We start from the raw sequence: 27,565 nt of genomic DNA, 5'->3' as shown, positions 1-27,565 counted from the left end.
AAAGTTCAGAGGACAGATGTGATGACATAGGAGAAGCTACTGAGGTGTGGAAGATTTACAGAATAAGCGCAGAGGAATCAGATTCGGTCAGGTGATAGTGCTGTCATTGAAGATCATTTCATGAAACGAATGAAACTAGCCCTCACCCCTGTTCACTATTTAGCAAATATACTACATCCAGCTTACAAGGGAAAAAAACTAACTATGGAGGAGGAAAACATGGGAATGAATTGGATCAATGAAAATTGCCCTTCAGCACTCTCTCTTATAATGATATATAAGGCAGAACTTCCTCCATTTCAGCCATACATGTTTTCTGCTCATTCACTTAATGCTGGACCACTTGCATGGTGGCTTTCTTTGGGCAAGATTGTTGAAGACAAAAATTATTTTTCTGATTTGGTTAGGAAATTATTTACAACAACAGCCTCAAGTTCTGGGGTGGAGAGGATTTTTTCTTCATTTGGTCTTGTTCATTCTAAGCTTAGAAATAGGTTAGGGATAGAGAAAGCTGCAAAACTCGTTTTCATTTACAAAAACCATAACTAGGGTCATCACAGAAAGCCTCTGAGTGAATAAACTTAATGTAGGATTACTTTAATTTTTTTTCGTTATTTTATTTTATTTATTTTTTATTTAATTTATTTATTTATTTACTGGTATATACCATGAAGGGAATAAATGAATAATAGGTTGTTTTACTTTACCATCCTTGGAGCACATCATTTAACTTATGGAATACTTTTTAGTAAAAAAATCAAAAAAATCAAAAAAATAAAAAAAATCATGATTTTTTTAGTAAAAAAATCAATGATTTAATCATTTGATTAAATCAATTTGATTTAATCATTGCCAACCCTGGTGGCTATACAGGTGTTAGCCAGTGCAGGTGTGAAGGGAGACTCATACTAAGCAAGGCGAACAAGGAGAAGTAAACAACTGAACAGTGAACAGCGGAACAGTGACATAAACATGAACACACACATCATACAGACAGTGCCTCCACCACCCACCTGCAGCCGCTGGCCTCGTCCCAGCACCCCGGCACGCCCCAGCATCTCCCACACCTGCTGGATGCGCTCTGGCCGCTCTGGATGTTCCCTGTGTGTGGGGGGGAGAGGGGGAAAGAGGGTGAATTAGTGTGTACCTCTGTGTGTTGTGGTGTGAGGGAAACTTGTCTGGTAAAAAAGGTTGCTCTAGTACGAGGGTAGAAAGCTGCCTCAAGGGGTTATGTGTGGTCAAAGTTATGGTGGTTAAGTGTTGGTTAGATAAGTGAGGAAAGCTTTGTCTTCTAGCTCTGGTAAAAGAGTATTAAGGCTGCCTGAATGGGTGACATAACAAGGAATTGGGTGAAAATAAATAAATGGTATGCAGAAAGTTGGAAAGTTTAGTTTAGTCGGCACAACATCTGTGGTCATATGCTGGAGAGAGACAGAAGGGGAAGGAATTATAGAAGGGAACAGATCCCAGGAGATGGGACACAACCCCTGATTAATACCTGGTACCCATTCACTGCTGGCTGGACAGGGGCATAGGGTATCGGAAAAGCCGCCCAAATTTTTCCACTCCGCCCAGGAATCGAACCCGGGCTCTCTCGGTTGTGAGCCAAGTGTGTTAACCACTGCACCACGAAGTCCTCTATAAATGGTATGTGTGAAGGAAACTGAGTCTTTTTGAGGTAAAAGCTCTGATAAAAAGATGCCATGTGCTGCCTCAGTGGGTTTGGTGTGGACAAGAAATTCGGTCCAAGTAGATATGTATGTGAGGGAAACTTGGTCTTCTTGAGGTAAAAACTCTGGCAGGTACCAAGAGCTGCCTCGGGTACACCAGAGTACTTAGACTATCTTCATTATGTTTTGTCTGTGAATGAAAAAACACCTTAGTGTGTAGTGCACCTACCCTTCCGTAAGGCTGCATGTTGCTCCACCTGCTCGTCACACACCAGACACAGCCTCGGAGACTCACTCAGCACCACGGCCTCTGAAAACAAGACACAGAGCTCCTCAGTGACTCCTGTTTGCTGTGACTGAGCTATCTATGAAAGGTGTACATCCCTCCCTCTTCCTTCTCCTCCTCCTCCTCAGCCATTATTATTGGTCCACTGCAGTACAAAGGCATTTCCTAATGTTCCCAACCTCTCTCACATCTCCTTCATTCCCTCCCTTCCCTAAACTCTCCTTTCCCCTCCTTCCCTTCCCTTTCTTTGCCTCCCTCTCCCTTCCTCCCTGCTTCCTTTTCTTTCCCTCTCAACCCCCCGCTCTCTCTCCCTCTTCCTCTTTGCCTTCCCTTTCCTTTCCTTCCCTCCCTCTCTTCCAGTTTTTCCTTTCTCCTCTTCCTTCCCTCTCCCTCTCCCTCTTTCTCCCCTCCCCTTCCTTCCCTTCCTCCCTACATACCTTCCCTCCTCAGCTGCAGCAGTTTCTCACCAATCCTCTCCCTGAGCTGCTGTGTCTGTGGTGTCAGGAGCTGCATGGTGTCTCTGGTCTGTAGGCATAAGGGCCAGACACCCACCAGGCCTTGGAAGGAGAGGCTCGGGGTGAAGGTGCTGGGGTCAGCCTCGCCCCGCACCTCCTGCTGGCATAAGGACCCCTGGTACTGGAAGCAGCGCCAGTGTGCCCGCTGGACGTACTCCAGGCTCAGCAGTGTCTCCTGAAGGCTGGGGAGGACAGGGAAGGGAGAGGAAGGTCAATGTTGAGAAAAAGAGCAGGTTAACTATAGGAAAAAGACATTGTTTCTGAGATCCAAGAAAGGCCATCAAGGAAAAATAAAACAATGCTACAGGCCCAAACAGATTTCTCTTAATGACCAGACATGGATAGGGAAAATAAAATAGACAGCGACAGTAAAGTAAGGAGAATAACAATAAAAAAAGAGGGGACAAAAACAATATTAAAACAAAACAGTTCAATAAATCCTGCATCAGAGATAAGGCAGACAGAGAGATAGATAAATGGATATAGACAAATTGAGATAGATAGATAGATAAAGACAGATATAAGCAGAGATAGATAGAGAGGCATAGAGATGAACAGATTGATACAGAAAGATATAGACAGACAGATAAATAGATAGACAGACAGACAGCTATCAGGCACCTTGGTGATGGCTGCAGGGGGGTCCAGCAGGGGGGCAGTGGTGGCCCAGCAAGGCACTGAGGGTGTGGGCGGCACTCTTGGCCTGGACGGCAGGCACCACCCACCCTGCACACACAACAGGGATTGCTTATTATTATTATTATTATTATTATTATTATTATTATTATTATTATTATTATTACTACTACTCTTATTATTATCAATATTACTATCATCCTGCTATGTAATAATAATTGTCTAAGCTATTTTTTAGATTTCTGCGCCAGGGCCATCAGCTGGGAGGTTGAGGCGTGTGTACAGGCCTGGCCACACCTCCAGCACCAGCACCACCTTATCCCGCGCCAGGGCCATCAGCTGGGAGGTTGAGGCGTGTGTACAGGCCTGGCCACACCTCCAGCACCAGCACCACCTTGTCCCGCGCCAGGGCCATCAGCTGGGAGGTGAGGTGTGTGTACAGGCCTGGCCACACCTCCAGCACCAGCACCACCTTGCCCTGCGCCAGGGCCATCAGCTGGGAGGTGAGGTGTGCGTACAGGCCTGGCCACACCTCCAGCACCAGCACCACCTTGCCCTGCACCAGGGCCATCAGCTGGGAGGTGAGGTGTGCGTACAGGCCTGGCCACACCTCCAGCACCAGCACCACCTTGCCCTGCGCCAGGGCCATCAGCTGGGAGGTGAGGTGTGTGTACAGGCCTGGCCACACCTCCATCTCACCCTGAAACACCAGATGGTAAAATAAAGTATAATAAATATACTGTATTATTATTATTATTATTATTATTATTATTATTATTATTATGTATTATTATTATTATTATTATTATTGTGGCTTCCCTGTTGAGAGTGGTCCATAATGGGAGGTTTGTGATATAGTTGAGTAAAATAAAATATACATATACCATCTATTATTATTATTATTATTATTATTATTATTATTATTATTATTATTATTATTATTACTATTATTATTATTATCATCATTATTATGAGGTTTGACTTCCCTGTTGGAGTGATTCATACTGGCAAGTGTCTGGATGAGAAGACAGAGCTGAGAACATCCATGAATTTATGAGAGTAAGTACAGTTGTATGGAAGCAGATATGGAGGCAGGTCAACACAAGCTTAGGTAAAATCCTGTATACTATGACTAAGTAAATGCATACAGGAAACAGACAAACAGACAAGCAGGCAGACACACACAAACACACACAGATCCCCACAGATACATTGTGACCTAAAATGACCTTGGAAATAGAGAAAATTGAGTTCAAGCTAAAAATATTCATGAATTTAAAGTTAAACTTTATAAACTGAAATTTGGAGACAGGACCATACCAGTGTAAATCATCCTGTATATCACTAGGTAAATACACACACACATACAACCTCCACCCCAACACATACACAAGAGCCAACAAGTGTAGCTCAATTCCTATATATCACAGCTATAGTCTGTTCACTTAATTCTGACCCAAGCTGACAACATAAACCTAAGCGTGTTCGTAAGCACAGTGCAGATTAGCAGAAAGTGCTGCGTGAGATAAACACAAACAGAGGTTAGAGAAAGAAAACTTGGAAGCCACAGCAGCAGCCAGTCAGCACACAGCTTGCAAACACACTTAGGTTTATGTTGTCAGCTTGGGTCTGACTTAAGAGAACAGACTTTAGTAAGGCTTTAGGCCAAGAGAGAGAGAGACTGAGAGAGCAGGACTTGCCTTTTCATCCCCCACTGCCGAGTCATAACCAGCAGACACAACACTATAACTAACTCAGGACCAAACTAGAAGAGAAAATAGTCATGCTTAGGATTCAAACGGCACACCGGGTTCAGTCTAGCCTCCTCCGATCATATGCTGAGGTTTGTGCATAGGTGTGTGTGTGCTCTGAGGGACAGTAGAGTGCTTGCAGCTATGAAAGGTTGGCAGGACAAGAAAAGACCATCCAATGCATTTTCTCAGACCAATTCACAACCATTCAACTCTGAGGTTGGTAATATAAGACATTTTCGCTTCTCACATCAACTAGGTATTTCTAAAGGTCAAAGAGGGGACCAGTTGGGTTCTAAGGAGTATTTCTTTAGGTTCAAGTGTCATGCCTCGAGATTTTGATTTTATCTTTCCTACGACTCAATAATCCCACACATCCTCTGCGTGTATTGAAACACAAGGGAAATTAATCAAGACAAGGAGAGGGTATTCGCTGGCTGCCTGGGATTGAACCCGCGACCAGTGTGACGGGAGAACCACTCCTTACCGAGTCGGCCAAAGAGGTACCTCACTGGCCAAGTGGGTTATGGGGGGCTCCCTCATCAGGCCTAGTCGCCGCACTACACAAGGAACAGAAGAAGGGCCAAACTACCACCAGGGTCATAAAACTACTCCAGGAAATGCCCACAACTCCTACGAAAGCCTTGTCAAATATGTGAACTTGGGCGGCGAAATGTCTAGTACTACGGCCCCGAGATCCAGGTTATAAACATTGAGTAAATAGAAAAAGAGTAAATAAATATATTAAAAAATCATCAGACATGCTAAGAGTTGCTCCTGTAAAAGTGTGCAGAGCTGAGTGGCAAGAAGAAAGTGTCACTTTCAGAGAGAGTGTCTTGATACTTCCCTCCTGAAAGTGTTCAAGTCATAGGCAGGAGGAAATACACACAAAGGTCTTGAGGCTGTTCCAGAGGAGGAGATGAAAGAATTGAGAAGCCAGAAACTCTTGCATAAGAGATTTGGATAGCACAAAGCCATGTGGTGAAGGGACTGAGGAAGCTGCATTGGTTGGACATGATGTATGGTAGCATCAGACAGCCTGGCAGCAGCATGCAACTCAGCACCTGACCTCAGAGGCTACACATCAACACACACAACTGGCTCTGACCTCAGGACATCCCAGGGCACCCTCATAGCCAGCCCACACTATCACCAACTCAGGACTGAACTGTAGAGGCAAAGCTTGCTGAGATAATGCCTATTACACTAATGACTTCAGGTATTAAAAAATATATTATCACTAACAGATATATGGTTGAGGACAAAAATGTTATATGATCAACTCAGGACTGAACTGTGGAGGCAAAGCTTGCTGAGATAACACCTATTACACTAATGACTTCAGGTATTTAAAAAAATATATCACTAACAGATATATGGTTGAGGACAAAAATGTTATATGATCACCAACTCAGGACTGAACTGTGGAGGGCAAAGTTTCATCATCATCATCATTTTGTTTAGTGTCCATTTTCACTCTTCATGAGCGGCTGGACGGTTTATGACTGGTAAATCAAGACATTTTCAGTTTTTGGCGCAAAGTTTGGAGAGAGAATAACACTGATAATATAATACTAATGACCAGGTATTGAAAAAAAAATATTACACCATCATATGTACAGTTGAGGACAAAAATATTACACAATCACCAACTCAGGACTGAGCTGTACAGGGCAAAGACCGGCGAGATATTAACATTACTTACACTAATGACTTGACGTATTGAAAGAAATTATGCATCATCACTCTCAGATGTACAAAACTGTCTGAACACTGTTGCCAACTCAGGACTGAACTGTGGAGGGCAAAGACTGGTGATATATCAACATTATTTACACTAATGACTTGACGTACTGAAAGAAATTATGCAGCATCACTCTCAGATGTACAAAACTGTCTGAACACTGTTGTGGTGCCCTCGGCTCTCCTGCTCTTCATTTAAGGCACCACTGCGTGTGTGGGGGTTCACAAGAAAACAAAACTAAAAACCATAATAAAAAAATAACCGCGAAACCAATTCGCGGTGTGGAATGGAGTCCAAGACAATCAAGAAAACGTTAAATTACTCTGACAACCCTACTCTCTCCTTGTGTCTGTGTTAATGAAGAGAAAAAAAAAAAATTGGCAGCGTGTTAAGTATGACACGAAGGAGAAGGGAGTAAGGGTGACTCCTACAAGTGATTAACGTGGAATATGGGGAAGTAATGTCACTATCTCATCATTTTGTGTATGTACCAGTGGCCAGTAATGCTTCTCTCTCTGTTTCTTTCTTCTTTCTCTCTCTGCTTCTCCTCTTTCCTTCCCTTCCTTTCCCTTTCTTTTCCTATCCCTTTCCTTTGTTTTCCATCCCTCCCTTCCCTTCCCTTCTCTCCTTTCCATCCCTTCCTCTTCCCTCCCCCCATCCCCTCCTACCTCACCTCAGGCCTGCTGTGTGGCCTGTCCGTGGTGCACATCCCAGTCCACTATGAGGGTGCGGCTGAGGCGGTGTGTGTTGAGGGCGTGTCGGGCAGCCAGCGCCACGTTGTTGACGAGGCAGTAGCCGCAGAACTCACTCTCCATGGCGTGGTGGCCGGGCGGTCTGCAGGATGGAATTACAGAGGTGTGTGTTAGAGTCTTGATGTTAAACAGTAAATGAAGATGATGATAATGTGTCTTCCTCTCCTCTCCTCTCCTTCCCTTCTCTTCTCTTCCTTTCCCTTCCCTTCTCTTCCCTTGTTAGATGCATGGAGGCCAAGTACAAGGCTGAGTGAGAGTGAGGAGACTGGGGTGGTTTGGGCACATGAAGAGGAGGGAGGAGGGTAAGGCATTAAGGAGAGCTGTCTGGGGGGTCTGAGGCACAAAGAGAAAACTTGCTGCCAGCTCTTGTTGGGTGTGAAGGAGCTGAGTACAGGGCTGAGAGCAAGGAGACTGAGGTGGTTTAAACATGTGAAGAGGAGGGAGGAGGGTGAGGCATTGGGGAGAGCTGTCCAGGAGGTCTGAGGCACAAAGAGAAAACTTGCTGCCAGCTCTTGTTGGGTGTGAAGGAGCTGAGTACAGGGCTGAAAGTAAGGAGACTGAGGTGGTTTAAACATGTGACGAAGAGGGAGGGTGAGGCATTGGGGAGAGCTGTTGGGGTGGAAATTCCAGGCTGCCACCCACCAGACAGGCCAAGGAGAGCATGGAGGCAGTGTGTTGAAAAGGACTTGGCAACACTGGCCACTGAAGAGGCTGAGGCAAGGGACAGAAATAGGTGGAAGTATATCACTGACTGCCGACAAGAGACATGCAAAGTCTACCCACAGTGGTGCTAACATTAATGACAGCAGACTTTTACCCGCGTTCCCAGGTGGAGGTGAAGGACTAACACACACACCTGACAATAGCAAAGCTGTTCTGAAGTCTCCCGGCAGCCACAGCGTCCACCAGGTCCAGTGTGCTGCCCGCCGCTAGCAAGGCACTCATATGTGGCCTGGGGAGAGAGAGAGAGAGAGACTTATTAGCAGAAGAGGAGCAGCTGTTGTGTGAGGCCTAACCCTGTTGTTGTATAGTGTATAGATACTTTGTTATGGTGGATGAGCCCTGTTTCAATATAAGGTGATTAGAGTAACAGGGGTGACCAAATCAGTTAAGGCAGTGTTCTGTTGTAGTAGTTTTAGTAGTGTACAGGAATGATGAATGAACAGATGGATGAAGAAACGAAGGAAAGAGAGTCAGATTGAGAGGCAAGGAAGAAAAGAAGGAAAAAGAAAGATTGGGAAGAAGAAAAGTGGGAGAGAAAGAAAAGGAAGGAGGGAAAGGAGAGAAAGAAAGGAAGGGAACAAAGAAAAGAAAGAGAAAGAAAGGAAGGGAACAAAGAAAAGAAAGAGAAAGAAAGGAAGGGAAGCAGAAAAGAAGGAGAAAGAAAGATAAAGGGAAGGAAGGAATGCAGGAAAAAAGAAATGACGGAAGAATCAAATAAAAAAAGAAAGGAGTGATGAATGAATGAAAGAACCACAGAACACACACACACACACACACACACACACACACACACACACACAGACCAGGAAACAAGGACTCACTGGATAGAAGAGTATGGAAACAGAGCATGCAGCAAGGTCCTCCAGCTTGTTGGCGTAGTAGTAGTTATAACGGAGGGTAAGGGAGTGGAGTGAGGGTAAGGAAAGGGGTGGAGGGAGGGAGGAAGGGCATTATTATTATTATTAGTAGTAGTAGTAGTATAATTATTATTTTTATTATTATTGAGATTTATGAGATGGCAACAAAGTAAAATAAAACAATGCTCTAGACCCAAAGTTCCCTTAATGAGCAGACATGGATAGGGAATACAAGAGAGACAGTGACAGCAAAGTGAGGGAGAGAATAAAAAGAAAAGAAAAAGGGGGGACCAAAAACAACACCCAAGGTTCACTTCAGGACCCCAATCAGGTTCCAAATGATATATAGCTCCTAAGAAACACTTATTCATCATTTACCTTCCCTGGCAAAATGTGAAAGCTGAAAAATTTCCTTCCTTTCTTCCCTCCTCCCTTCCATTCTTTATTTTTTCCCTCTTCCCTTTCTTTCTTTCTTCCTCCCTTCCTTTCATTTCCCTGAAATCTACCTAACCTCCATTCAATCACCAATATGACCAATGGAGAGAAACAAACTCTCTCTCTTATTCTTCATATTCTCATCATCCCTCTCCCTCAATCTATAATCTCTCTCTCTCTCTCTCTCTCTCTCTCTCTCTCTCTCTCTCTCTCTCTCTCTCTCTCTCTCTCTCTCTCTCTCTCTCTCTCTCTCTCTCTTGCACGCATCAGATATGTAAAATGATTATCCCTTGCCAGTGTGTGTGTATTTACCTAGTTGTAGTTTTACAGGGCCTGGGCTTACGCTCGTGTGGTCCCATCTCTGTATCTGTATTTTTTTTTTTTTTTTTGTGTGTGTGTGTGTGTGTGTGTTGGGGTCCTAATCTGTCAATCAGATTGTATCTTACTGACAAAATGTGTGTCAAATGTAGCAATTTTAATATGGAATGTCACATAAACTGTACTGCATTGTAGGGATCTTGCTTTTCCTCTCCCTTAAGTCTGGACATCTAACGCCACCTAGTAATGAAGGGGAAAAACTCACACTAAGCTGCACACAACTTTCTACTCTGTCTCATTCCTGTGCTATACAAATCCCTTATGCAGGAGTAAACCACCGTCTGCATTCCTTTATCCCTTTCGCTGGTACACTCTGGAAAAAAAAGCTTCCTTTGTCTGTGTTTCCTCCTGCCTATGACGAACTCTTTCATGAGGAGAATATCAAGACACCTCTCCACCTGTAGCTGACTCTCCAGACCACTCACTTCTATCTACTTTTACAAGAGCAATGCATAATGGGCTTTTTTTTTCCCCTTGTGCTGCTCATTTAATGGAAAAAGGAAAAAGAAAAAAAAAAAGCTTCTCCCTCCCTTGACCTCTGCCTTTTCCTGACCTACTAACAAAGACCAGAGCTGCCCAGTCTCAACCTCTGCCTCACCTGCTTCTCCAGACTTGCCATCGGTTGCTGCTGCTGCCGCGCCCCCAGCAGGAGGCTGACCCTGCGGGGATTCCTGGCTGACGTCTTCCTCTGGGGCGTGTCTTCCGTCATCCTGCAACACAAAGGTTCACCTTCATCAACTGGTTAAGATTTATTTCAGTGGCAATATTTGGCCAAGGTTTTTGATATGGGGTGATTTTCAATAATTTTAAATGTAGAAATTCAACTGTCACAAAACAGAGCCTTGAGGACAGATTATTGTGGGGATAAATGCCTAACAGATAGGTAATAACTAATATCTATAACCATTGCAAAGTGGATCACAGGGATTTATCAAAAATTACCCCGTGTGCTGCCACTCCATGTTTTCTAATGTGAATACAAACCCATCAGAGCCTGACATGATAACCAATATCTATACCCTTGCAAAGCATATCAAGAATTTATCAAAAATAATATAATAACCAGCATTGCAACCAAGAAAGGACCTTGCACAAGTACTAATTTAGTTGTGCAAGTGTAACTATTAATTTTGCACTTATGCACTGGCATGAGTGCAATATTACACAAGACTGAGCACTGCACTGCTGATACTCACTGAAAAACAACACTGCAAGTCATTGCACAGCGCCCCACCACTAAACTTAACAGATCTATTCAAATTTAACATCACCTATTGGGTGGGGCTTTGTCCCCGTCAACCCTTCCTTAGTGTAATATATCCAAATCTGACACAGCACCTCCTTAGGGGGGCATCACCTTTGTTCCCCCTTGACCCCTGGCGTGTGTCTTGGACCGCCCACTCAACAGGAACAGCAGGCACCCATTTAACTGTTTCTGCAGGGAATAGTTATGTAAAAAACTGAGCAGCAGTACAAGGCACCTCAATAAGGTGCCCAGCAGCCCCGCGGGGCAGCGGGTGTGATACTGGAGGAACACCAAAGGCCGGGGGGCGACTTGGCCATGCCGGTCACACACTCCATCATTATCTTCCCCTCGTGGGATCAGCTTCACCTAGGCTTAGGAATGCCCCGCTAGGCCTTGTTCAGGCTGTCATGGTGGCGAGCGTCTGGCAGGAGGCTGTGGGTGTGTGGCGGTGAGTCTGCCGCCCGAACGCATATTCCTGAACCCAAGGTGAATCCATACAAGCCCCGCCCTCCGGTCGCATGGCTCCTCCCACGATCGTATTGCCAACACCTTGACCAAAAAAAACCTATGCCAGTATGTGCTTATGCCCATTTATAATGCATACATGCATGCATATGTATTTCTATACAACTATGTCTCTGTCATACGATGTGCAAGTGTCATTTAATATGTAAAAACACTATATTTATATGCCCGAATGCAAGAGCATCACATGAGAACACTGTTAGCTTTGGCCAGTTTGACTGTAATTCCGTCTCACATAAACGAGATTACCTTTTAGCTGAAATACGCTAATACTGTATTTAAAATAAAGGAAAGCATGCATATGCAAATTTTGTATCATGTTAATTTATGTACGTTCACTTTACACCCTTGGTTCAAGATATATGCCCTTCAAAGGATATTGTAATTTATAACAACATCAGGTTTTAGTAGCCCAATAACTGGCGCCAGACTTCAGACATGGAGACAGCAGTTGGGCCAGACAACTTTACATCGAAGTCCCATGTGGTGGATGAAGAAGGAGAAGTAATTGTGATCAGCGAAGACCGTGTGGTGGATGATACCTACCGTGTGGATGGCTTTGAGATCCACGATTTTGTGAAACAAAAGGACTGTGTAACATTTAGGACAAATGTTAAAAGTGAAGAGGACTTTGAACGCTGGAAAAATGCATTTTTCCTAAAGAATAATGTGTGCTTCAATTCATTCAAGATGTTCTCTGTAGGAAAAATGAAATTATTTCGCCAACAACTGATGTGTCACCATGGCAAAGAGACCCACGCGGGCATCAAGAAGACCTACACAGGGTAAGTTACTAATTTAATCAGTAAGTCCTACGCTATGCTTTGTTATGTTTTCTAGTGTTCTAGTTAACTCCCTCGAGATTAGTAACATAAAATATATTAGGGAACAGCAAAGGGTCATCAAGGCCCAACAAGGTTGTCCTGTGTCAGTCACAGAGTGACTTCGTCATTACACTAATGTAATACATGCATTAACACTACAAAAATGTACAGTACAGCTCGCTAATGCAATATGAAAAGACCGTGAACAGGGCTCAGTCCTTCACATAACTTATCTATCCATTTAGACATTTCACATTTAATACTACTCCCTGGTTCCTATCGCTCATCCTCTCACATATCCACTTAACTAATCCACCTCCTATCCCATGTAATCTCAGTTTGTGCACTAATCTCTTATGTGGTACTTTATCAAGAGCTTTGCTAAAATCTAAATGAGTAACATCTATGCTATTACCCTCTAACTGTTTGGTAATATACTCTATGAACAGAAGTAAATTAGTAAGACGAGATCTACCTTATCTAAATCCATGCTAAATTACTCAAATCAATATATACTTATTCAAATTATATCAAATGCTATTCTTAATAATAATCTTCTCTAATATATACCTTACATAGGTACTACACAGGTCAAACAGACAGACCTATTATTACTAGCATGGTCCTTCCTACCTTTTTTTTTTAATTGGTGTAACATTAGCTAACTTCCAGTCCTAAGGTATCTCTGCAAATCTCAGTGATCTATAAAAAATTAACCTAAGTGCCTCAGAAATAATATCTTCACCCTCCTTAAGTACTCTGGCATGTATCTCATATTATTGTGTTCTTCTTGCAAATTACTAATGCTTGTTGTCTTTTTTCACTAAACAGTTGCAAGGTGTTCATGGATGCTACCATCCGGTTGGTTCATGCAAGATCTCCTGAAGATATAAGAAGTTTTCCATGCTTCATGAAGATTACTGGACAGCATAACCACCCCTTAGATACAGCTGATGTATTAAATCAGCTGAGAGTTTCTCCATGCACCAGAGAGATGTTTGAAAACTATTTCAGACAAGGTAAATGATAAAATGCATATTGATTTTTTTATGCATAAGCAATGGAATTTGAAATGATTTGTTGTTCCTGATGCATGTTAATGTTGCTGTAATGAGGTGAACATATATCAACTGTTTTAATTTTACAAATAAGAAGAAATTGCATGAAGAAATTTTACATGCTGTGAAAGTATGCAATTGATTTTGGTATAATTTACATAAGTACGTAAGTGTCAGGTACAATATACACATAATTTTAATGAAGTCTATCTTTTCAGGAATCTTTTACAGAATGGTGCAGTTATTGCATCTTCTCCCCTCTACCCAAGCAAAAAGTATAATTATATGGGTAATATGAGCTATAATCTTAAGCCATATAATATAAGCTCTAGGTATAAGTTTTATGCTATAAGCTTGAATCTTAAGAAGCTCTGATTTTAAGAAATATTAAGTGACCAGTACAGTACTGTTAGGTGACCAGTACCTCCCATGATTATAATATATGTAAGAAATATGGCGTCCAACACTACCAGTTGTTAGTATATTCAAGGCTAAATACTGAATATTATTTTATATTACTATTTAAGGTAACATATACTGCTCTAAGCAAAAAGTATAATTATATGGGTAATATGAGCTATAATCTTAAGCCATATAAAATAAGCTCCAGGCATACGTTTAATGCTATAAACTTGAATCTTAAGAAGCTCTGATTTTGAGATATATTAAGTGACCAGTACAGTACTACTGTTAAGTGACCAGTACCTCCCATGATTATAATATATGTAAGAAATATGGCGTCCAACACTACCATTGTTAGTATATTCAAGACTGAACACAGTCCACTGAATACTGAATATTATTTTATATTACCATTTAAGGTCACATATACTGCTCTTTTCAGAATTATTGTTAGACTGTCCATGCATCAGTATGTTGCCATTTCATTATAATATACATATGCAGTATATTACCTACCCTTGCAACGTCTTTGTTGGCTGTTAACGTAAATTTTAAGAGGATATATTGAAGATGTATTGTTTTATGTAATGCAGTGTGTCCCTTTGCTATGAACTGTGTATGTTGAGTTGAACATAACAATAGTATTATGCATACAGGTATGGCACCTGGACAAGCCTACAGGCACCATTTGCTGAAGATGGAACTCGACGAAGACTTGTACAATCAAGCCAAGAAATCAATAAATCCTTCTCCGAAGTCCGTCGAGTATATGTGGAGTACATGGAAGAAAAAGGAACATGGAGGACTGAATACGCCGTCAATGTTTGATGCCATCAAGACATACGCTGAAAAAATCCGACCTCATTATAAAGATACACAATGAAGGGAATCAATTTGCAGTTGTTTTGGTCACCCCATTCATGATGAGGGCACACAAGCTGTTGTAAGAAGCTGGAGAAGTTGTATTTGTTGATGCAACAAGTTGTGTTGATCAGGTCAACACAGCAGTGATACCACTTCTCTGTTCAGGACCAGCTGGGGCTGTACCATTGGCTGTCCTGTTCACCTCATCTCAAGATGAAGCAACACTAACAAAAGGTATTTAATGTAGGCCTATACTAGCTTGTTTCTTAATTCTCAATTAAAATGTGTATAAGTGTTTAAGTATTAGAAATCTGTTTTAGGTATTCAAGTGTCAAGGAAAGCAGCTAATATAATTTTGTACTTTATCCTTTGCAGGATTTGGTATGGTAAAGGAGGCGATTGGGAGGATGGATTTTTGGTCAAGGAGGTCCACAAAATTTCATGACAGACAACTGCAATGCAGAAAGAAATGCATTGGCAGCCATTTGGCCTAATTCAAAACAAAACCACTGCATGATTCATGTACTCCAACAAGTATGGCGCTGGCTTCTTGATTCTAAACATGGAATCAATAAGAATGATAGACAAGAATTGATGAGTGCAGTTAAACTACTTCTTCATGCCGAGTCAATTGACAGATTTGAAGATCAACTGGAGAAAGTTCAGCACCATCCTCTTCTTCAGAAATATCCCAATTTCAAGAGGTAATAATAGAATATATGTTTTAAATGTAAATCCTTCCAACGACACTAATACACCTGCCCCTAAGACTTCCCTTTGATTAAGGTCAGCCACACATCCAGCCACATAGGGTGTTCTGCATTCACACCTCACTCTATAATGCATAGCCTGAATAACAAAAGAGTAATTAAAATAAGAAAAGTCTCATGACAATAGCCCTTCTACCAGTATATTTTTTTTTCTACCTGAAACATGGAACACATTGTTGACTTTTTTACCCTTTATCTTGTGAGGTGTCTGTAATTATTCACATAATAGTAATTTTAATTCAAAATTTCAGCTACCTAAACACCTTGGACCAAAGAAGAGAGGAGTGGGCAATTGCCTACAGAGCAGGTGCATTGTTGAGGGGTCACAACACTAATAACTATTGCGAATCAACAATGTGCATCATAAAGGATAATGTCCTTAATAGGTAAGGATTAAATTAATTGAATTTGCTATTCTGTTACTGTTCTCTGAAAAATTATTTAGTAACTCTTCAAGTAAACAGCATTACTTAACCCATCATCCTTTTACCAGGCTCTCCAATAGAATCTTAAATTTTTATCCTGCAAAATCCATGAAAAATAATGTTCAAGAGCCCCTGAAATCCATACTTCTTCTTCTATTCAGCGTTATTAGCCCGTTTTTATACGGGGCGCTGTTTTTGATGAGTCCTCGACTCTCCAATGCTACTCGCCACTCCTCTGTCCTCTCCTCCATTTCTTGCTTAGTCTCACCAACCAAAACCACATCATCTGCATACATAATGTCCCATGGTACTACTCTTCTAACCCCCTCCGTCCCCTGAAATCCAAACTAATTCTTTTTTTTTTTCAGATGTAAGGCATATAACACTGCACAACTTGTAATGTTTATGGCTGAAATCTTCAACTCCTTTATGAAACAACGGATAGTGGATGTAGCACTCAACAGAAGGCATACGAAGAGACTGAATGTCACCAAACTGCCTTTAGAAAGTGTTGTACCCTTGGGGCGTGGGTTGTACCGAGTGGGAAGTGAAACTAATCCAGGACAAATGTATGAGGTGGATCTAAATATTGGTATTTGCACGTGCACAAAAGGAAATACTGGTGCAGTCTGCAAACACCAAGCTGTATGTGCAGACAGTGCAAATCTAACAGTTCCTCAAATGCCTATGCTGAACAGTAATACCCGTCACCAGTTGGCAGTGTTGGCTCTAGGGCAGAAGGACGCCCCCAGTGAAAATTTCTTCAAGACACTGAAAGAAATTAAAAGTGATGAAGCTAGTAAAAGCAACATTGAAGCTGCAGTGAAGTTTGGAAAGAGTGAGGAAGCCTGTGAATTAAATTTTGAGGTCAAAGGGGATGCTGAAGAAATTTCTCCTAGCTGCAGTATGGAAACAGCATCGGTGTCATCTCAAACTAGCAGTGATCATGGGGTCTCTTCATCTGTAGCTGACAACATTCATGATGAGACCTATATTGCTGTAGCAGAGCGTTGAAAACATCCAAAAATTTGGTAATGAGGATTCAGTCTCAGCTCTTAAAATGTTCGTCCAGAGGCTAAGATCTGTTAAACCTCAAATCAATTTAACAACTTTCTTCACACTGTGGGTGTGGGTGTGTGCAAAAGGGAGCTGGACGTGGGAAGATACCCGTTCAGCCTACTTCAATTACCAGGCGATCAGAGGGTATGCCAAGAGGAGCCACGCCTCTTGGTAAAGGACGTCGCCCTCTACACTGCAATATGCCCAAGGGTAAACGTCCTCGAAACCTAGCGGAAAATGTTAGGAACAATGTGGCCAATGCCAAATCACATGGTAGTGGTCACTAAGTCATCCTTCTCCTGAATCTCATGCTCTTTATATTTCTGCCAGAAATCATGCCAAGCCTGATCTCTAATTAGCCAAAAACTCCTTCATCAATAGAAAATATCAAAACCTGTTACCTTCTAACTCCCCTCGTGATTTCTGGCATCTAGCCAAAAAAATCTCCAATTTCTCTTCTTCTTTCCGTCCTCTATTTCAACCCGATGGGTCAACATCAGTCACTTTCTATCTCTAAGGCTGAACTCTTTGCTCAAACCTTTGCCTAAAACTCAACTCTGGCTGATTCTGGTCTTGTTCCTCCTTCTCCACCCAACTCTGACTATTAAGATTCTTTGTAATTATGTTTTCATACCCTCTCTGGATTTAATCTTCAGGAGACTTGCGGACCTGAAGGAGTCCTTCCTATTGTTCTCAAAATTGTGCTTCTGAGCTCACACCCTGCCTGGTAAAACTTTTCCATTTCTGCCTACCTAAATCTACTTTTCCTTAATCCTGGAAGTTTTACTCATACAGCTTGTTCCTAAGATGGGTGACTGCTTCACTTTGGGTGTGGCAATCTAAGTGGGCTTTTGTTTATCAATCAATTTCTTTTAGTTTTGCCCTTGGCCACCACACATGATGTAAAAAAAAGTACGTATCATTTGGTACTGCACTACAATGTACGCTAACCCATACTCTGCATCGCTCCAAAATCCTTTTAAACACTAATTCCAGGCTCACACTGATATGCTTCCATTTTTTTGTACCATTGGTGACCAAATTGAATGGTATTACCACTGTAAATTAGGACTGTTAATTAAGTATAGCTATTCTGAAATTATGATGCTTGTTTTATTTGTTGCTTTAGAGTACATCGTCATGATCCAACCCATGTCAACATAAGTTGAAGATGTAAGCAAATTATCCTAATAAATTGTCTAATTTATACTCAAAACAGGATAACGAATATTTGCATTAGTAATGAAAGTTGAATTATTTATGCAATTTAGAACACTGCTTCATTTTACTGTTTGATATACAATGCTATTATTAAAAACATGCTTAATGAAAAAAATAAAGTTAACAATTCAGATATGTCATGACTCACATATTCAATTATACATCAGGTATTATTTTAGAAAACTCAACAGAAGTAGTAACAAGAAAAGGAGTTCACTATTATAAGATACACCTTATTCTAAGATGTTTCTTTCTTCTATGCAGTTTCCATCTTTGATTAGTCTTAAGAAGTACTGATAATGCATAAAATTTACCTAGAAGTAATTATCCTTAGAACAGCAAGCTAAAAACCAGGCAGAAGGGAGGGCTATGAACATCAAGCAAATTGTGGGGTAAAGGCACGTATTTTACTGATTATGCACATGTTAATTGAGCACTTGATATGTATGTATATTTTAGAAATAATGCTGAAATGCGATTCTACCACAGATTAAATGGAGGTCGCCATTGAACGCTCCACTCTCTAGAGCAGTAATGCGTTTATATTATTTGCAATTATATTTGATTCCGTATTTGTAGTATATATTACATGCAATAGATTGATGCTCTTATATTTTAGTTCTATCATGATGCTCAGCTGTGATATTGTTTATACATGCAATTTTGTGGAGTTAGCGACTTAATGCCAGGTTGTGCGTTTTCTAAAATTATACTTACACATCACCCGAGGTGCACCATAAGGTTGAGATACGCGTAATGATACTACATGAATGTTAAGGTTAAATTTGTTGACATGAGCGAGAGAGGCAGGTGAACTATGTAGGTATTATTCTAATACTAATTGTCTATTTAGCATGGCACGAATAAAATAATAATTGACAATAGAAGGTTAAATTTGTTGACATGAGCGAGAGGGGCTGGTGAACTAAGTAGGTATTATTCTAATACTAATTGTCTCGGGCTAAAAAGAGAATGCAGACTTATTTAGCACGGCACAATTACAATAATACTTGACAACAGAAGGTTAAACTTGTTGACATGGACGAGAGAGGCAGGTGAACTAAGTAGGTATTATTCGAGTTAAGCAGAGAATGCAGACTTAATTAGCACGGCACAATTAAAATAATACTTGACAACAGAAGGAGGTTGTAAATTATATTAAAGAACACAATTAATGAAATACGGGTAATGAGGCAGGTGAACTAAGTAGATATGATTCTAATACTAATTGTCTAGGGATAAGCAGAGAATGCAGACTATTTAGCACGGCACAATTAAAATAATACTTGACAATAGAAGGAGGTTGTCAATAATAGGAGAAAAGAACACAATGAATGTTACAGTGATAAAAAAAAAGTCAAGAGAGAGGTGTGGATGGACGACAGCGAACTTTGTTTACAAAATGCCATGGCAATAAATCCAGTCACCACAATGGATTATTATACCTTAAACGTCATATCTATCCATCACTGCATCCATAAAATAATGAGTAGCAAATTTATAAACCTAAAAAATATGCGCCCATGTATTATTAATGCCTAAATAGGGTACAAAATTGCATGTATTGGATTGTATAAACACGAATATGTGAGCTGGAATTATAACCAACTGGCCATACCCCAACAGTGTTCCCACGTAAGGCATATCACATTAGCTGCATAGCAATATAGTTTTTACGTGACACTTCCCTAGGAGGAACTGCCCAATGACAGAAGGTATTTTATATAAAATAAACGTACACTGCTTAGCGATGCATGTAACGGAAGGAAGGTTTAGAGGCTTTATTTTGGCATAGGTGTTGGCAATACGATCGTGGGAGGAGCCATAAGACCGGAGGGCGGGGCTTGTATGGATTCACCTTGGGTTCAGGAATATGCTGCCCCGACAGTACCCAGAGATTGACCATAATGAGCCTTAATTGTTCTAATCGGGAGGGTACTTGCTGGTGATGACGAGGCCAGCTCGTGATCAGGCCGTGGTGAACTATACACACACACACACACACACACTTGGAATAATGAAAAAAAAAATGAAATATTTATCTTAAACGTGAATTAAGGGTCATCAAAGGAGGAAGGAAATTATATTTATATTCATAACATCATAACAGCTAGGGCTTGAAAACCTAGTAGACTGATTGTGCCCTCCCCTTGACAGGAGTGTGTGTGTGTGTGTGTGTGTGTGTGTGTGTGTGTGTGTGTGTGTGTGTGTGTGGTTGTTGTGCGCTTTTGAAACTGACCAAAGTTATCAGAAAAATAGAGGAAAGGGGGGAGAGAGAGAGAGAGAGAGAGAGAGAGAGAGAGAGAGAGAGAGAGAGAGAGAGAGAGAGAGAGAGAGAGAGAGAGAGAGAGAGAGAGAGAGAGAGAGATTTACATAGATTTACATAGAAAATCAGACCACACAGACCCCATGGTCCAGACTTGGTGGTCTGTCCTTAAACCTAAGTGATTTTACATTAATCAGAAGACTCCAAAACGTTGCACTTCTACTCTAGTTGATATTAAGTTGAAGGAGGTGACGGTCGAGCTTATTTTTGAAGGAGTCAATCGTGTTACACTGGACCACTGATGGTGGGAGCTTATTCCATTCTCGCACTACAACGTTGTTTTTTTTTTTTTTTGTTTTTTTTTACAGCAAAGGAGACAGCTCAAGGGCACCAAAAAGTAAACATTAATAAAAAAAAGCCCGTTACTCGCTGCTCCTAAAAAGAATCCAAAGAGGTGGCCGAAAGATAGGTCAGTTTCGGAAGGAGAGGTGTCCTGATACCCTCCTCTTGAAAGAGTTCAAGTCGTAGGCAGGAGGAAATACAGATGAAGGAAGATTGTTCCAGAGTTTACCAGCGTGAGGGATGAAAGAGTGAAGATGCTGGTTAACTCTTGCATAAGGGGTTTGGACAGTATAGGGATGAGCATGAGTAGAAAGTCGAGTGCAGCGGGGCCGCGGGAGGGGGGGAGGCATGCAGTTAGCAAGTTCAGAAGAGCAGTCAGGGTGGAAATATCGATAGAAGATAGAAAGAGAGGCAACATTGCGGCGGAATTTAAGAGGTAGAAGACTATCAGTATGAGGAGGAGAGCTGATGAGACGAAGAGCCTTTGCCTCCACTCTGTCCAGAAGAGCTGTGTGAGTGGAGCCCCCCCACACATGAGATGCATACTCCATACGAGGGCGGACAAGGCCCCTGTATATGGACAGCAACTGTGCGTGAAGAAAAATTTGGTGCAGTCTGAATTTACTTGTCTACATCTGAGTTTTACGCCATTGTTCCTCGTGCGCAAAGTGTCATCGATCATAAACAATGTTGATCTGTCTACATTCGTGAAACCATTAAGTATTTTAAAACATTCCATCAATTTTCCTCGGAGGCGACGTTTCTCAAGAGAGAACATGTTAAGGGTAGAAAGCCTTTCTTCGTAGGATTTGTTGCGCAAGGAAGGGATAATTTTCGTTGCCCGACGCTGAACACCTTCTAATTTAGCAATATTCTTTGCATGGTGGGGAGACCAAAACTGTACCGCATATTCCAAGTGGGGTCTGACTAAACTGTTGTAGAGCGGGAGTATTACATCTTTATTCTTAAATAAAAAGTTTCTTTTAATGAAGCCCAACATTCTGTTCGCTTTATTTGCTGCATCGATGCATTGCTGTGAGAATTTGAGGTTTGACGCTATTTTGACCCCAAGTCCTTGACGCATTGAACGCTTTTGAGTTTAACGCCGCATTTCGTAATCAAACTTCTTATTCCTCGTTCCAACTTGAAGGACCTGGCACTTGTCTACGTTAAAGGGCATCTCCATCTATCCGACCAAGTTGAAATTTTGTCCAAATCCTCTTGGAGGCTTTGCCTGTCTTCGTCAGTGAGAACCGAGTTGCCAATCTTTGTGTCGTCTGCAAATTTACTAATGCGGTTATTGAGTCCAACATCCACGTCGTTGATGTAAAGAATGAAGAGCACTGGGCCAGAACCGAGCCTGAGGGACGCCACTAGTGACCGGCGCCCACTCTGAGTTAAATCCGTCAATCACTACTCTTTGTTGTCTGTTGCTCAACCAATTCGCGATCCATTGTTTTACCTGACCGTCAATACCTATTTGCTTTAATTTGTAAAGTAATTTATGATGCGGGACTTTATCAAACGCTTTCTGGAAATCAAGATAGACTACGTCCAGTGATTTGGTTACGTCATAAACAGTGAAGAGGTCGTTATAAAAGGTTAATAGATTTGATAGGCAGGATCTTTTGTTTCGGAAGCCATGTTGTGAGTCTCCAATTAATGAGTGGCTTTCAAGGTAACTCATAATTTTGTCTCTAATTATGCCCTCAAGTAGCTTACCTACAACCGAAGTTAGACTAATGGGCCTGTAATTACCTGGTACTTTTTTGTCTCCTTTCTTAAAAATCGGTGTCACGTTAGCCTTTTTCCAATCTAAAGGGACAATGCCTTGTCGCAAGGACATATTGAATACGGTTGTGAGGGAGAAGAGTATTTCGCACTTTGTTTCTTTCAGCAGAGTTGGATATACTTTATCAGGTCCAGGACTTTTATATGTTTTAAGTGATTTGAGGGCTTTAAGGACTTCATCGGGTTTTATTTCAAAGTTAGACAATGCATGTTCGGGATTTACATTAGTACTGGTGTTGGTGGTGGTGGTGGGAGGACTGTTATTATTAAACACCGAGGAAAAGTAATTATTTAATAGGTTTGCAACGTGTTGGCTGTCAGTCACTAGTGCACCGTCGCTGTTTGTTAAAGGTCCAATTCCACTTCTGATCGCCTTTCTGTTGTTTATGTAACTGAAGAAGGATTTCGGATTATTTTTACAGTTGGCTGCAATATTTTCTTCATATCTACGCTTTGCCTGATGCACTAATCTTTTTACTCGTCGCCTTGCATCATTGTAAAGTCTAATGTTTTCGGGCGTGCTTTGGTCTTTCTTTAACCTGTAAGTCAATTTTCTCCTTGACTGAGTGTTTAATTTCGCTATTAAACCAAGGTGGACTTTATTAGTGTTAATTCGCTTCGCACAAGGGGACAAATGTGCCTGCTGAGTGAGTAAGTGATTTTAAAAGTTTAGCCAGGCGTCCTCTGCATTGCCGTCATCTGATAGTTGCTATTTCTGTTAGTTTTGTCGGATTTCTACGAAGTTAGCTCTTTTGAAATTGGGCACCTTACTTTATTTTCAGTCACTGATGTTGAACTTTAATGTCGACGCGCGCATAGTTTATGATCGCAAGAACCCAGTGTTCTCCTACCGTGACATTGACTAGTGTAGTTTCTGGTCGTTATAACAAAGGTCAATATTATTTTGTCGACAGTTTGGGAAACCATTTGGCTTAGATAATTTTCCTCTAGAAATTTGATCATTCCTATGTGTGACTCACCTTCTGACAGTGTCGCCCAGTCGATATGGAGAGTTAAAGTCTCAGAGTCGCTGTTATTAAGTGACTTAAGACGCTGTACATTTCAAGGTCGTCATCGAGTGATTGCCCGGGAGGTCTGTAGTGACAGATATATTTAAATTGACTTTGCAATGTTTACTCGCACGCACAAATGATCAACGTTACTGTTTCTTGTGTTTTGTCAGTGGTTGCAAGAGCTTTTGACAGAGGCGACGCCACTCTACAGTTTACACGATCTTTGTTGAAGAATCTATCAACAGACGTATGTTCCACTAGGAGGTGCTTGTGCCGCAAAAATGATATTGCTTGCAGTACCTTCTGCAATTGCAGTGTCGACTCCAGTCTAAACTGTTGCAATCCTCTTAACAAAGCCCTCCAGGATGCCGCTTTGGATGACACCGATGACGAAGACGACGACACAGAGAGTGAAAATGAGGACTCTCCCTTAAAATGAATGACTTCATGGTTCTTTAGTTACACCAACAAAGTGACTGCAAATTTAGAATGTGTTTGCTCACTAAAAAAGTGTCATTGTAGTTTTCTGAATTTCTAAATGCTGTCAGATAAATTTTGTTCGAACAGAATTATCATTTTATTAATTGAAAAAGTTGATAGCTCAATAATTTGAGGATCTGCAATCTTTTATTGCTAAGAGAGAGAGATTAGACCCCAAAAACCTTAGAGAGAGAGAGAGACAATATAAAATTGGACAAAAATGACGAAATGACAGCCATTTAAATGATTTTGGATCCTTGCAGCGCCATCTTGCAAACACTGTCATCAGTTGAAAATATAAAGATGGCGATGAAGGGAAAGTCGTTAGGCAGAACAAGCTGAGCCCTGGTGAGAACGGCTAACGTCACGGTGTTGACTCGTCTCTGTTGCGGGATGATGAGCACCATTTCTCTGTGAGAATGAGGTACAATGCTTTGTTGTAAACAGTAGTGTGGGAGACGAAAGTCGTTTAGTGGATCGTGTCGGTCGTGCGTCGACAGTGACCGCCGTGGAAATGACTCTTTGATTAAACATTGTGGGAGACGTTTCCATCTCTCCTTGTCCACTAGTGTTCTTCACCACAGTTAACAATGCAGAAAAACTCACCAACAGTAGCTGTGGAATGGTATTCGTGAGATACATCTGCATCCCTCCCCTTTCCGCGTTTTCGAGCGTCAAGATAGAGAATTAAACTACCACCGCGATAGTCTTTATATAAGGGAATAATTAAAATTAGTGGGATTTATGATTTTTTATTAATATCTAGTGAGAAACTAACATGTAAAAAAATTATATTAGCTTAATGCACGTAGATTATTTTTATTTTGTCTTAAATTCGAACTTAATCTAGTCTGAACTGTTAAACCATTACATGGAGACAATAAATTTTGAATTACACTGTAAAAATACATCTTAATTCTGGATGAGGGATAATTCAGACAAATTATAGTACACACACATGGCATACATGATAATAATAATAATAATAATAATAATAATAATAATAATAATAATAATAATAATAATAACACTGTTAAAATGCATCTTAATTCTGGATGAGAGGGATTCAGACAAGTTATAGTACACACATATGGTATACATGATAATAATAATAATAATAATAATAATAATAATAATAATAATAATAATAATAATAATAATAATAATAATAATAATATTGCAACGTTCTGTGGATCATATGTACGTTTCTATTACCTAGTTACCACGTCCCCATCACCTTTTAAGAACCCTTTTACTACATCCCATTACGCCAATGCTATGTATTGGTACCTTTAATGTGCATATTCCCACAACCTATCTGATAATCAGGCTTCGTGGTGCAGTGGTTAGCACACTCGGCTCATAACCGAGAGAGACCGGGTTCGATTCCCGGGCGGAGTGGAAAAATTTTGCTGGTATTAAACCTTCCCATACTCATATCCTTGAGCATGCGAAGACAATGAAGTGTAAAAAAAAACTTGCTTTTTTATCTCGTAAAGGAAGAAATACAATCACAAAGGAGTAGGTCAAGTAGGTCATTGCGTTTTTTTTGTGTGTGTGTTTTTGCTACGTTACTGTTACCTTTAGCGTGAATATTGCCACATTCTTCCTACTAAGCACACCATTACCTTTCTGCTACGTTTCTTGCAACGGTTCCTTCTATTACCTGTGTCATACATCATATCTTCGTTAACTGCTCACAGTCACATAACCATAAATTTTACTTTTCGTTAATGCATATAAACGACGCTGAAAATCAATGTAGTTACACTTGAAGATGAGATGATCGTAAAAATCTAACTTGTTCTTAGTCAGCAAATGAGCAAAGATAAGACAAGACATTCTTAACTTATTATATTTTATTCATACTTTTCTCCTTTCTCTTTTTTTGTGTGTGTGGGGCGGAAATCAGTATATGCAATCCAATATAACACATTTATTTAGAACATGTCAAAGTGCTAATTATTGAAAGGGTGATTTTTTTTTTTTCTATTTGAAAAAAACAAAAAACAGACATATAATTCGCTAGTTAAGGCACTTGTTCTTTCCAGACATTATGGAAATGATTTTGATGACGGTAAAATCTTGAACTCCATATAAGCATTGTAACGCTGTTACCTTCACTAATTCCACACTTTCATTTGCTTACGGGAGGATATAATAAGAAAGAAAAGATAGTTATACTCTGAGCTTTCAGAAAAATAGGTAATTTAACTACAACTTTAACTATATTTTTTTCCTAGACTCTTAAAAAAAAAAACTCCCATAACATGACACACAATTCTCAAAATGAATCTTAAGTACATTAGGAAGCAGAGTACGCACTTTTTAGGGGGTATAGAAAAATGATTTTGCTGGGATTAAACCTTCCCATACTCATATCCTTGAGCATGCGAAGACAATGGTGTGAAAAAAAAAAAATTATAAAAAAAAAAATACACTCATCACATTTTTTTCTACCCAAATGTTCGATCACATCCACACTATGAATGGCGAAAAAAAAAAAAAAAAACTAGGTATTGCTCGTAAAGGAAGAAATACAATCACAAAGGAGTAAGTCAAGCTGTCAATAACACCAACAAAAACGACAAAAAAAAAAAGATATACTTTCCCCTGAAATAAAATGATCTTATCGAGCAAATATATTATAATATTTTACCTAATTCATTAAGGACAAGGTCAACAATACCAAGGGATTATAGTGGGTCCTATTAGAGTAGTGTGGAATGGAACCAAACCACAGTAAACCACAGGATTAGGTCAACAATAGAAGTGTATCTCCAAGCTCCTATTAGAAAGTAGTATGTAATGGAACCCAAACACCAGGAAACCATGGAGTTAATGTGATCAACGCATGATACTCAGATATGGAGGAAAATTAGAGAACCATATTTTTTTTATCAATTAATGTGACCAGTAATGTTAATTTTTATAACCAGAGACCAATGAGGACTAAAATATTTATGTATTTCTGTATCGCCAGAACACTTTAAACCTAGAGAAAGGACGCGGGATAACCATGTGCCTGAACCGGGCCTTCAGAAAACTTATCAAAACGTACTGGAGGAAACCAATTAGTTAATGTATGGAAGGGTATTAGTGACAAGTCATCATGTATAACTAAGGTGGGCAGAACTCACTCTCTTATGTGCTTAGCGTATTATTAATCTTTTCACCTGTTGATGATCATTACCAAAAGGGAATACACACTAAATAAATAGAAGATAAGTGAATGTAAAACAAGTACCAAATTAAGCATGTTAGAAACCAGACAGGCTCTACAGTATTCCGGACATACAGGCTGACAATCAATGATCTAGCATTGTTGAAACCGACAGCTTAATAGGGAATATATTACTGGATTACCTTATCCTAATCTTAGCGTATCCTATGCATCATCAAATATTGTATGCAGAGAAAATAAAGGAGTTACCAAATGACTAGCAAATTAAACTGAAAATAAAAGAGTACGACAAGTACATATCAATTTTGGTTGCACATAGTATCAAAAGATAAAAAAAAGTTCATTGAT

At 40.5% G+C, this 27,565-nt stretch overlaps 3 protein-coding genes across 3 annotated transcripts; 2 read left to right on the top strand and 1 right to left on the bottom strand.

The window, feature by feature from the left end:
* Nucleotides 1-2,399: 2,399 nt before the first annotated feature.
* Nucleotides 2,400-10,440, bottom strand: LOC126990206 (uncharacterized). The gene is made up of 5 exons (XM_050848753.1): nucleotides 10,346-10,440; nucleotides 8,211-8,306; nucleotides 7,271-7,436; nucleotides 3,093-3,807; nucleotides 2,400-2,653 (listed from the first exon to the last, which is right to left on the bottom strand). Exon 4 carries the CDS (start codon nucleotides 3,799-3,801, stop codon nucleotides 3,424-3,426), a length of 378 nt encoding a protein of 125 aa, XP_050704710.1. The 5' UTR covers nucleotides 3,802-3,807; nucleotides 7,271-7,436; nucleotides 8,211-8,306; nucleotides 10,346-10,440; the 3' UTR covers nucleotides 2,400-2,653; nucleotides 3,093-3,423.
* A 1,516-nt stretch (nucleotides 10,441-11,956) lies between these two features.
* LOC126990205 (uncharacterized) lies at nucleotides 11,957-14,685 on the top strand. Its single transcript, XM_050848752.1, has 4 exons — nucleotides 11,957-12,303; nucleotides 13,174-13,361; nucleotides 13,619-13,675; nucleotides 14,459-14,685. The coding sequence occupies exons 1-4, from the start codon at nucleotides 11,957-11,959 to the stop codon at nucleotides 14,683-14,685; spliced, it is 819 nt and encodes a 272-aa protein (XP_050704709.1).
* Nucleotides 14,686-15,197: 512 nt separating this feature from the next.
* Nucleotides 15,198-16,875, top strand: LOC126990204 (uncharacterized). The gene is made up of 3 exons (XM_050848751.1): nucleotides 15,198-15,370; nucleotides 15,688-15,822; nucleotides 16,230-16,875. Exons 1-3 carry the CDS (start codon nucleotides 15,261-15,263, stop codon nucleotides 16,873-16,875), a joined length of 891 nt encoding a protein of 296 aa, XP_050704708.1. The 5' UTR covers nucleotides 15,198-15,260.
* The last annotated feature ends 10,690 nt before the right edge of the window (nucleotides 16,876-27,565 follow it).

Source organism: Eriocheir sinensis, unplaced genomic scaffold, assembly GCF_024679095.1.
Source record: "Eriocheir sinensis breed Jianghai 21 unplaced genomic scaffold, ASM2467909v1 Scaffold1492, whole genome shotgun sequence".
NCBI classification, from domain to species: Eukaryota; Metazoa; Arthropoda; class Malacostraca; order Decapoda; family Varunidae; genus Eriocheir; species Eriocheir sinensis.
Note: the sequence above shows the minus strand (reverse complement) of the source record. Positions and strands in the feature narration are given on the sequence as shown.